The sequence below is a fragment of the Sinohyriopsis cumingii genome, chromosome 18 (assembly GCF_028554795.1).
Source record: "Sinohyriopsis cumingii isolate HCF-2022 chromosome 18, ASM2855479v2, whole genome shotgun sequence".
Classification (NCBI taxonomy): domain Eukaryota; kingdom Metazoa; phylum Mollusca; class Bivalvia; order Unionida; family Unionidae; genus Sinohyriopsis; species Sinohyriopsis cumingii.
Window position 1 is genome coordinate 56,282,428 of NC_142978.1, and position 12,955 is coordinate 56,295,382.

Sequence of the window (12,955 nt, forward strand, 5' to 3'; positions counted from 1 at the left end):
CTGTTCCCTTCATATCTGCATGGAAAGAGATTATCATGCTGAGGAGTTTTGGGGGCCAACCGATCTTACTGAGAAGTTCAAAAAGGCCCTTCCTGCTGACCAAGTCAAAGGCCTTGGTGAGGTCGATGAACATCATGTAGAGTGGTTGACCTTGCTCTCTGCTCTTCTCTTGGAGTTGTCGTAGGGAGAAGATCATGTCTGTCCTCGACCTGCCTGCTCTGAAGCCGCACTGTGATTCCGGGTACACACGGTCTGCAAGCAACTGCAGCCTGTTGAGTATGATGCGGGCGTACACTTTACCAACAATACTCAAGAGCGAGATCCCTCTGTAATTATTACAGTCACTGCGGTCGCCCTTGTTTTTGTAAAGGGTCACAATTGTGGCATCACGCATGTCTTGGGGGACTACTCCTTCCTCCCAGCAGCGGCAAAGTAGCTCGTGCAGTGGTTTAATCAATGTTGGTTTTCCACGTTTGATAGCTTCGGGCGGGATGCTGTCACTACCTGGTGCTTTGTCGTTTGGAAGGCAGTCGATTGCTTTGCTGAGCTCCTCTAAGGTTGGCACTTTGTCGAGCTCTTCCATGGTGGGCAGATTCTTTATGCTGCTGAGGGCTGCATCAGTGACTGATGTTTCTCGGGAGTATAGTTCTGAGTAGTGCTCCACCCATCTGGCCATCTGTTGCCCACGGTCTGTGATCTTCTCTCCCGTCAGGGATTTCAGGGGAGCGACCCCTTTCACTGTAGGGCCTAGAGCCTTCTTGATGCCACTGTACATGCCTTGGATGTGTCCGGACTCGGCACTGCGCTGGATCCCTTCACACAGTTGTTGCCAGTACTCGTTCGCACACTGTCTAGCAATGCGTTGGGTGTTACTTCGGGCACTTCTGAGAGCAGCAAGCGTCCGTTCATTAGGGCATTTTTTTTAAGCTATGAAGGCTTTTCGTTTCTCCTCGATTTGTGGTTCCATCCTTGATAGGTGTGCATTGAACCAGTCCTGGCTGGGTCGTTCCTTCTTGCCAAACGTTGACATAGCCGTACTGTAGATGGCACCCTTCATGGCATTCCACTTGGCTGTAGCGTCATACTCAGGCAGGTCCTGGAGAGCCTTGTTCAGGGCAGACACATACTCCTCCACCTTGGCAGGGACTGACATCTGTGCAGTGTTTATGCGAGGACGTCCTTTTGGTTTTGAGCGGTGTAGCGCGTGTGGCTGTAGTCGCACTCTGCTGCTCACAAGGGCATGGTCGGAGTCACAGTCTGCACTGTGGTAGGTTCTGGTGGAGAGGACGCTGTTAAGGGCAGAGCGCCTGGTGATGACCAAGTCGAGTTGGTGCCAGTGATGAGATCTGGGGTGTTTCCATGACACTTTGTGTTGTGGCTTACACTTGAAGAAGGTGTTTGTGATGCACAGGCCATGGTAGGTGCATAGCTACAGCAGTCTCTGGCCGTTTTCGTTGGTCTTTCCAGTGCCATGATATCCGAGGCAGGTAGGCCATGACTCGTGGTCCGCACCTACTCTGGCATTAAAGTCGCCGAGGAGGAATAGTGGTTCATTTTTGGGGCATCCTTTGATCTGTTCGTCCAGCTGCCCATAGAACTGATCCTTCACGTCTTCTGATGACGTGAGGGTTGGGGCGTAGACACTGATGATGTTGACAGGACCTGAAGTAGTGGTGAGGCGGATGGACAAGAGACGCTCAGTGCCCCCTGTGGGAGGTTCAACCGAGGCCAGGAGATTGTTTTTGATGGCAAAGCCCACTCCGTGCTGACGGGGCTCCTCAGGTTCTCGACCCTTCCAGAAGAAGGTGTAGTTTTCCTCTCTGAGGGAGCCACTAGAGGCGAGCCTGGTTTCCTGGAGGGCAGCTATGCTGATATTTAGTCTGGTGAGTTCTCTATCGATGATGGCCGTCTTTCTGGTGTCGTCCACTTCTCTGAGGTCGTCGGAGATGCCTGTACACATGGTGCGCACATTCCAGCTTGCAAATCGAAGAGCTGGAGTCTTCTTTGTTGGTTTCTTGTTTCTTTTGTCTGGTGTGGAATTACCGTCTGCTTGTCATGCCGAACAACACACTGAGCTCCAGACACCCACTGGAGCAGACAGACGATGGCGGGTGAACACCTTATTGACCGGGGGCTGCCCGGCCTGAGGCGGGCGATAGTTGGCCAGTGGGACACGATGATACCTCCCACCGTCAAAGCTGACCCGTGGCGCCCCTTCCCTACGCCAATCGGGTGGGACTTATAACCCGTAAACTGTCAGCTTCCGTGTTGTTTCCTTACTCAGTAGCGAGACTGGAGTGTCCTCTCCAGGGCGCAAGCCTGGGCGTGGAGTATGGAGATCCTGGGCTGCCCAGACGTCAGGATCCCCCTCTCGTCCTTGCTGGTGGGGTCCAAAGGAATGCTGAGCATAACATTTGGCACCAGTTTGGATGCAGGAGCTGCCGGAAGGAGGTCGTAGTCGACCCCCAACCGCCTTAGGGGCTCCACTCCTGATTTTCTGTCTGGGTTTACTCCCGTAGCCTTTCCTTCTCCCTCAGATATCCACAAGGCACACAGCAGGCTCTGTTAAAACAGGGGGCACCGCGTGAAGGTGCTGCTGTGGACACAATAGTGTAGGAGAGGCCATATGCAAGTAACCTCCCGCCCCGCAGAGCGAGACAGTGGTCCTGCGGCGATCGCTACACCTGGGAAGGAGAGGCTATGAGAGACGCTTCACTTTCCTTTGGCAAGCGGGACGTCAGGCCCAGGCCACGCACCCCCCAACGTATTTGGAACGTATTTGGAATACCACAGAAATTCAATTTTGCATTTCATACATTTGGACTTGTGATAGAATTTTGGGGATTTAATTCACAATAATTTAAGTTCTTTTTAAACATTCACTTTGTATTCTAATGATGGATCTCTCTCTCTCTCTCTCTGTAGATTAGAAAGTGAATTTACGATTAGAAAGTGAATTTACGTTTCAATATGGCAAGTCAATGATGAAATATTGTTACAAATTGGAAGATGTAAATGAATAAATTTTTATTTGATTGGTAAATATTAATGTTTGACGAAGGTCAACAACAACAAAAACAAGAACAATAATAATGTTATCTTATTACTTATCAATATATGATGTAGCAAACATATAATCACTTTTCTTAGGCATGCACAAAATCATTAGAATCAGAAACAGATTTGTTGTGTCAAGTGTTTTCATGGCTGATATTTAAATACAAACGATTTAAACAATGGAACACTGAAGAGCTACATCTACATCAAAGAAAAAAATGGCATGGAAACGTATTTAACACTAGTAAATAGTCACGACTTCCGCAAAGATATTACATAAGTTACTTATGGAAACTGGTCTGTCGGTCGGAATATAAAAGACAAGAAAATATTGAACAAAAAATCTCGTGAATACTGTGCATTATGACATCTGCTCGTTGTTGTTGTTGTAGGGTTTAACGCCATTTTTCAGCACACGATAGGCTATACATGGCGGTCAGTATTAATGGTGGAGGAAGAACCCGGAAAACCCCCGGAAAGAACCACCGACCCACAAGAAGCTACTGGCACCGGCTAATTACGCAGACTGAGAAATATCTGCTATACTCCGACTCTCCATGGTAAACAAATACAACTTAAAGTCTAACAGATCTTTAAACTGAGATGTACATATAAATATCACTAGGTTTATTACAGTATATTCTGCATTTAGACAACAATGCGTATGCTGTAAGTATGAAAGTCAGAAAATAAATTAGAACTTTGAATAAGATTTACAAATACAAATTTTCCTGGTTATTTGCTTGTGAAAATTAACAAATTCTTTATATATTATATTAATACAATTATTTCCAGCAATGCAAATGAATGAATTACATTTGCATTGATTACTCTGACACTTTGTACATGTCAGACAGCCTTGCAATTTGTCCACAAAATATTTCTCAGCTGAGATGAGACTAATATGATTATGTTTTCATACATTATCATCTTATACAGATTGGTAGCATGACTGTCTATGTCGTACTTGTAAATTCTGTTGCTTCGTGTTTCTAAACTGATCAAACAATTTTCTTGTTCTTGTATCATTATAATTAAAAGGAAACCTGAAATGTTGCCACATACAATTAAATTGTACAGTATGATTTCCAGTAATCGTCATTCATCTCCTGAAGGTGGTTTGTCAAATAACGTATTTTCTTCGGTCCTCAGGCTATAATCAATACATTTCTATGGAATGTTATACCTTCATCAGTCGACCGCTATAAGGATATTTAGTGTATTTTAGATATCTGTAACAAATTATCATCCGACAGCCTGCTGCCCTTCCTTTCGTCATTATTGACAATAGTGTAATACCAATCGAAATGTAATCACTCTACGCTCAAACATCGCTTTGTTGTGCAAATCTCTACACCATGGGCGATTAAGTCTTTTAATCCAGGCTGACAAATTTATACAAAAACCCTTTTATCGAGAGCAAGTGACGCCGAATTTCTTACTTCCAATGCTATTTTACAAATTGGAAAGTGCCACATTCCACATTCAGCCTTCGGTTGTCCTGGTCTGTAGTTTCTAAATATCATGTCATTCACTGCCTGTATCATAAACAATACTAGAGAAAATGGAGATGTTTTGATTTTTTTCTTCTTCTTTTTTTTAATTATATGCAACTACCTGGATTATGTTTAGTCACCGTTTGTGTCATTATATGTGTGGCCATTTGTAAATTTGGACTTGATATGGATAGTGATTTTTGTCTTCTTCCCGTTCTATCTTCTGTACTTCCATGTGTGTTCATTTGTCTGTCATGCTCTCGATCTCTCGATGAACATCAGTCTTTCCTGTTTGCGTGTGTGTGTGTGTGTGTGTGTGTGTGATTTGGATTTTTAACGTAGCTTTAACAATTTTTCAGTCATATCGCTATGATGTCTGCTGTGTGACAGTGTATAGTGATGTCTAGCACTGGGGCATGATGCCGTCGACATGTAGCACGATGTCCCACCCAGCCACATTATCCTGATACCAGGCCGACCAGTCCTAACACTAACCTCTTGATGCTGAGCGCCAAGTGAGGCAGCTTGTTAGTACCATTATTGTAAGCCTTTGGTATGACTCGGCCGGGGATCGAACCCACGACATCTCTCATCAGAGGTGGACATGTGTGTGTGTGTGTGTGTAATGAATAATCGTATTTGTCCTCTTTAACACTGATATAGACAACGCAATGTCGACTTGTCCGTAAACATTTTCATTTCCATTGCATTATTCACGCTGTTCAAAGTATTGCAACCAGACTTCTTATGGAATTCATGCAATCTGCACAGAGATGCCCGTTGGTACCTAGAATTTTCCGCATTAAAGTTTTGTTTGGATTTTACCATGGAAGCATATTTTATATAAAATATGAGTGTTGATACACTCCAGAGTCGTCGTTACTTGTTAGAATATGTCTGTCTTCAATCATTACTTTGGATCAAGGTAAACACTATAAAAAGCAATTCAGTTTTAATTTGTCAATATACTAGAGTACATTCCATTTGATCTAGGAAATTCGTATTATAACACGAATTCATTATTGAATGATCATTTTGTACTCGTGGGTTTGTTTTGTCGGCTGTCAACTTTCTGAGTTGTCAAGTCACAGAGTATTGTAATTGGCGTGAATAAGTAAAACTGTTAGTCACATTATTTATAAAAAAAAAAATCGTGCAAAAGCCTGGGGTACACGTATGTTTATTTACAGTAGGCAATAGCGTTACGCTGGAATTGCTTGATCTCCTTTGTGTACTTCTATTGACGTTTTGAAAGAGATGTAAATATTGAATATACCTTTAATTGAAACGCACCTCATGGGGTACAGCCTATAAAGGAATTGACGGCTATCTCCGATCAAATTATTGCCATATATATTCGTTTGAGAGTACACACCACATTATCATGTACCGTAAAGCCAGCTATTATAGTTACTGATGGAGAAAGTAACGCATTTCTGGATACTCTCTACTAATCAAAGTGGAGAACAGTGTTAATCATTGATTTATGAATGACATGAATCCCAGTGCGTACCATAAACGTAGTTAGAGTAGGTATAGATGGTATACGTTATATTAATGTATATTTGAATAAGTCATTTGTGCTCTTATCAGTTTGATCACGAAAGACCTATGTTAGATCTCTAAAAGTAAAGATCGCATGTCTGACCCATGCGTTATATAAAAGGTATATATCACCGGTGTCCATACGCTTCGTTTCACCAAACTGAAGTGGAATATTTTGCAACGGGAACAAATTGGTCGTACAGGCAAGACCCAGTTCCCTTTTTTGTTACAACGGCGTACGCTCTCTGTACATAAAGAATTCTCACGTAAGTAGATAACACACACACACACACACACACACACACACACGTGTAGTTTCATACACTGTACACATCTTACATCTCATCTTTAAAAATGTTCGAATCGCATATAAACTTCTTACAGATAGTTGATATGTTAACAGTATCTCTATAAGCATACATAATACTTAAGAAAGAAAGAAACCAATTCTAGCGAAATAACGCAAAATATGATACAACCGTTTATGCGACCTCCATGAAAAGTACTTACAATATGAACCTTGAAAATATACTACACATATTAATTTCATACAAAATCATGTCTGTTTGCATATTGTTTTGAAATAAATTCGTGTTTCTAAAAATAAACAGTCTCTATATTAAGTTCGGCCAAGAAACATTTATTTTTTAGATCATTATCTTCTTACAATAGTAGAAGTAAATTTAACAAATTATATAACAACAAGAAAAACAACACATTGCTACTATTCCATGAGATTTTGTTAAGATTTTTTAAATAATAATAATAATAATAATAATAATAATAAGAACAACAACAACAACAACAGCAACAACAACAACAACAACAAGAGCTACAATTTAAAACATCTGTTTTTCAGGGAGAACGGATCTTGTATATGTTATGCCAATTTTAATTATAACATTGAAATCAACACTATTTCATTAATACGGCAATTAGCTATCTGTATAACTTTAGATGAAACAAAGATCTATATATCAGTGACTGGTGTGTGTGTGTGTGTGTGTGTGTGTGATTTGGATTTTTAACGTAGCTTTAACAATGTTTCAGTCATATCGCTACGATGTCTGCAGTGTAGCAGTTTATACTGATGTCTAGCACTGGGGCATCATGCCACAAACATGTAGCATGATGTCCCACCCGGTCACATTATTCTGACACCAGGACGACCAGTCATAACACCTGCCTCTCAGTGCTGAGCGCCAATCGAGGCAGCTGTTAGTACCATTTATGTAAATCTTTGGTATGACTCGGCTGGGGATCTAACCCACGATCTCCCGCATCCGAGACGTTTGCTCTAACCACTAGGCCACCGGAGCGGTCTCTCAGTGACTGGAATAAAATGGATAGACATTTTTTATTACTTGAGCAGGTAGTAGATATATATTAAACTGAGGATAGACTTATCCTAAATATTACATGAAATACGACACCAATTGTCATCGAATCGGATCGTGTTTACAGTGCTTTCTCTTAGTCATAATTTCAGAAACATCATTTTGTCAACGTCGTTGTGACAAAATATAGTACTGTTCCAAAAACTTTAAATCACACAATATTAGGCAGTACTTACATTAATAAACATTTTGGTTTGTCTGTTCAGTTGTGTAATTTGGCATACATAAATAACATAATAACACGTCAGTGCATGTATATTTGGTAGGAATTAAAACCAATATATATGGCAGTACATAGGCAGCATTTTGATAATTAAAGTTAGGTAAGCTCTATTGAATAAAACTGGTACCGTGCCCCTTTTTTGACTCCCTCCTCACAGTCTCTTGTTTGTTAATTTCTAATAGCACTTAAAAATTGATGGAGTCCATGTAGTTTAAATATTTTAGTTTGAAATGATCCCCATACACGTACAAGAAAACGGAAGTTTTACTACAGTCGGATTATATTCATATAGTAATGGTCACTGATTTTAAGGATGATTAGTAACCTCAGCTTTATAACGGCATGGTTCAAAAGTACTATACGACAGTCTTTGACTTGGTAATTTTTTTAAGAGTTAGAATTTTTAAATAATTAGATTGTCTGTTATAATGCAGATAACTTCAATATTTTCCCCCACAAACCGTTAGACTTGATGTGCATTTTTTTTTACCGTGTCACTGGAAATTGAACGTCCAACACGAATTCAAAGTTATCAAGCATGGACATTTGTACACGACTTCCTACTATCATACTACAAGAAGGGTGAGTAAACATATGGTGATTGTAAATACGGTGTGTTTCAATGTGTGATTCGGCTTCGTCCAACCCGGAACAATGCAGTTTTCTGCAACAACCCCTCTCCCCCAACAAGTTTAAAGAAAGAAACGAACAAAAGCAAAATAATTTTACAATCAGTATAGTATTCGCACACCTTCCCGTTTGTTTATACCCGATTTTAAAAATACAAAGTATCAAGGATGTAATAAAATGCACACAACTTAGCATTTAATTTATAAATTTATAATTTCTAAGTAGATGTTTGCCAGGGAGGTCCAAAACACAAGCATTTTGTTGGCATTTCGAACCAAGCCGGAGTTTTTTGAGTGAAACGGTGGCCATATTTGGATTGGCGAGTCTACGCGTTCAAGCAACAGATGTGATGTTCTTTGCCACCTTTGATAATCTGAGTAGCTATATCTGATTGAACATATGTTAAAAAGAGTTCCTCCTTTTTATCTGTTGAATTTAAAAATAAAATAGAAAAATTAAAACTTGACATTGCAAAATTTGGTCGCATGCGACACAGCTTTACTGAAACGAAATGTTCTAGAAACAAGAAACCGACAGTAAACAGTTTGTTTACATCGAGACATTCCGGTTCGTTTGAAAAGCCAGTTAGGTGACAGTGCTCTGGACCCCTTGGCGACGATCATTTTAGAAAGTATAAATTAATGAATGAAATGACTAAGGTTTGTGCATCTTTTAAAAATATCCTTAACGCTTTTGGTTTTTTAAAGTTGGTAGGAGGTTCAAACAAACGGACGGATGTGCGAATACTTATAGAAGGCGATAGTGTATGTCGACGTGGTCATGTTGGCGCATTTACTCATCTTAAATTAAATAGTTATTGTTGTTCAATACTAATATAGTTTAACCCAATTACGTTCAGTCCTGATTATTGAATTCTCTGCTCTTTGACTTTCATCGAGAAATTTCCTAACGAAATTTTTTGATCGCTTTGGACTTTTACAATGATGGCCAGGTCCTAAACTGGGCGAGGAAAAGATCACGTCTGGTCTAATCGTCACGACGTAGAGTATTACGATTATTTTTTTTTTTTTAACATGCGTTGCTGTCATTGTGACATCACAACGCGCGACATTCAGTCTGGGTTTTACTGGTTTTCGGTTGACCGGGGCCAAAATTATTCACGCACTTTAACATTGAGTTTTGCTGCGCGTATTTGTTGGGGCGTGCAAATAATGACCTTTATGGAATATAGATGTAGGGGGATCCAAATAAAGTGAATAACCACCATCTAAAGGTATGAATAATCAAATTCTAAACAACGACACCCGTTACTAAAATAGTCGGAACTGAACGAATACATGAATTAAAGCCACTATAGTATTCTCACACAATAACGTTTTGTTTGCAACCAATATCGATACTTATTTCATTAATTTATTTTATAGTTTCTAACGTGACCGTAGCCAAGGGGTCCCTAACACTGTCGACTTGTTGGCGTTTCAAAGCAAACTAAGTTCTCTATGAAAACAAGCAGACTGCTCGTGTCTTTTTCTGGGTTATTGAACAGCCCATTTCAATAAAATTATCTAACATTTGCAACGAGTAGTTTTAATATTACCAAAAGAAATCGAAAAAGAAAAAAAAAAAAAACATGGGGGGGGGGAAATCTTGTTTGCATGTGTTCATAGAGATGAAACTCCAAAATGTATGGAATTATTTAGATTATAAACGATGGCAAATACATGACATTTGTTGCTTGAAAAAACAGGCTCATCCTTGCAAATATGGCGACCGTGTTACTGAAGAAACTTCTGTTCGTTTCGAAACGTCAACAGGTTGATAGTGCTTGAGACCCCCTGGCGAGAATCAGGTTAGGAATTATACATCAATGAATGAAATTCCTTAGTTTTATGCATTACAAACACTATATTTGATGCCGTTTGTTTTTAAAATCGGTAGGGGGATAGTTTTTTGTTGCTGTTAATTTGATTACACATACCTTTATTTTTGGTCCTCCTACATCCATATTCTTTTGGAGGGTCGTTATTTACACGCCTCGATAAACATCTACGGCAAAATTCGATAGTTAAATACATAAATATATTTGGACGAGGTCAATCAAAAGTGTGATCCAATACTAACTTTAGTGAATATCTCGCGTCGTGATATCACAATGAAAACGACGCATATTGAAAATAAAATGCGTACTACCCTTTTGTGACGATTAGACCCGACATGCACTTTTTGAACCAAGTTTAGTACTTGTAAATAACCATAGCGATCAAAATTTAATCGTTTTGCAAGTTTCTTGATGACAGTTACAGTGCAAAGCATTAATCAGGATTTATTAGACGTTTTTGTTTAAACTTCATTAGTATTACGTTTTAAACAATAATTAATATTTATTAAAGATAGGTAAATGCACCTGATGGAACACATTGACAGTCACTTTAGTTCTTAACTGGAAGAACCCATCCGCCCCCAGAAATGTATTATATGAATGAATTTTTAAGATTTATTCCAAATTATTTGTTTAATCGCACTGTACTGTTCTGGTTGATGTCATCGCGTAGCAGACGATAGTTTCGTGTATTTTCAACCAATGAGAATCCAACGTTTCGTACCTGCGGAACAGAGCAGGTGCGCGCTTAAAGAAGGCAACAGACATCACTGTTGCGTTGTCAATGCCGAAAAAAAATGTTCATTCGGTACTCATAAGCTCCGTGGATAGAACATACAGTAATGTTTAACAGCGTAGAACTGAATGAGAACTATAAATCAACATTTCCTAATTTACCTGTTGGATTAGTAAGTTTTGGTTGGGTTGGATGCGGTTGATATGGACGCTAAGGGACACTTGCACATGCCACAAAATCATGATGCGATTTGTTCTTCTGTTTGTTTACATGTGCATTTTAAACTCAATGCACGAACGCACGCATTTTGTAATGTTCACTAAAGTTACTTAGCATATTATCACTCATTTTCAGCGTTTTGCATTCAGGTTGTTTTAGTGGATGGCACTATGCACGTCCGCTCTCCTTCTCTGCATGTGAAAATAGCGCATCTTTCAGAGGTTCAAGACCAAACTTTTGCATTATGTTTGATTCTTTGTAGTCAGAGTGCTTTCTTTCAGGTATAGTTTTCTTCGAGTGGTGGGAGTGGGGTATTTCTTTTAATATGTAAATCAATCATTGGTAAATATATCCCTCTCACAAGACCAAGCAGTATAATACATCTTATAAGAAAAAAGGGTGTGCTTGAAATTTCTCAGGTGGACACCAAATTTTGCCTTGATAAATATGAAGAATTATCTAATCAACCAGAAGAGGGTTAGAGTGGAATTTTCCACGCAGGATCTGACTGCTATTCACCTTTAGTTATTATCAGTTACCTTGTATTCACTTGTGCAAGTCTTTTCATTCTCTTAATTTTTTATATATCAAATTTTAGGCCAGGCACTTTATTCTACTTGTGTCTTTGCAGTATAATCTTCAATCTAATGTGTCATAAAAATAACTTATCCCCCACCATCACTTCTTTCATTCACTGGTATCATACAGTTTTGAACTTAAAAGAATTAGAATGAAACTGTATCTGCATGACTGTGTCGATTCGGTGGGGGTATAGTGTGGAAGGCTAAATATGCATACTAGTTATTTGGATATGCCAAAAGTTACCCAAGCATCATAGTTTTTTTTTCCCTTCACCTGTTTATATTTCATTTCAGGTTTCCATGATGATGAAATTCTCCACATTGACAAAAACAAAGAGCTAAAGGAAAGGTTTAAACTGATTCCATCATGTCTCACTCTGCCACAACACAGATGGGTGATGTGGCTGCAGTGGCAAACCCTGAAGAAGTGCAAATTGCAGCTCTTCAGAGAAATGCTATGAATTATTTTGAGCGATTTGAGCGTTATGAGAGTCAAGAACTTCTTGGTTATTGTTCAACTCATCATCTTCTCTCAGAAGAATTCAGATTTCCCATTGATGCTCCAATGGGTCTATATTCCAATGTTCTTTCCATGGATTCTTGTGTCATTTTGGTTCCAGAAGAGGATGATCCAGCAAACCAACCATTAGATTATCGAGAACTTCATCAAATTATTAGAGAATTAATGTATGGGATTTATATTTTAAATCAAACTCCCACAATAAGCTTGGAGGCAAATTTTGATCAGGGTACTGTGTGTCAGCTTCCCCCAGCTTACCAAGACACGAGGATTGGACAGATTCTTATAAATGTAGACTATATGATGAAAGCATTGTGGCATGGGAGCTACTTTCCAAAAGAGAAAAGGACAAAGTTCAGTGAGAAGTGGAGATCAAACTTTATGGTGAATCCTAGCTCTGGAAAGCCTGAAACCAAGAAATCTTTCTTGATAGAATTCATGAATTCTGGTAAGATCCTTATTTTATTTTTTTATAGCTGTTTATCTTATGCTGTCTTTCTTGTACTGATTGCAAAATGTATTGATATAATATCACTGTTACACTCCTAAAGCTGGACATGCTCAGAGTGTGTATTTAGTATTATAGGTTTAAAAAGCAAACAGGCCTTAGTACAATAAAGCAGCCTGCAAGGACTTGGCTTATGCATTTCAGTAGAAACCAAAAGAGGAGATTAGGTGTGTCATTGTCTCCATAATGTTGTCATATTAATC

At 39.3% G+C, this 12,955-nt stretch overlaps 1 protein-coding gene across 1 annotated transcript in view; it reads left to right on the forward strand.

The window, feature by feature from the left end:
* Positions 1 to 12,091: 12,091 nt before the first annotated feature.
* LOC149776694 (ankyrin and armadillo repeat-containing protein-like) overlaps positions 12,092 to 12,955 on the forward strand; it is a 131,545-nt gene continuing 130,681 nt past the window's right edge. Inside the window, exon 1 of the mRNA XM_089941331.1 lies at positions 12,092 to 12,692. Coding sequence (XP_089797457.1) covers positions 12,092 to 12,692 — 601 coding nt within the window. The remainder of the gene's footprint in view (positions 12,693 to 12,955) is intronic.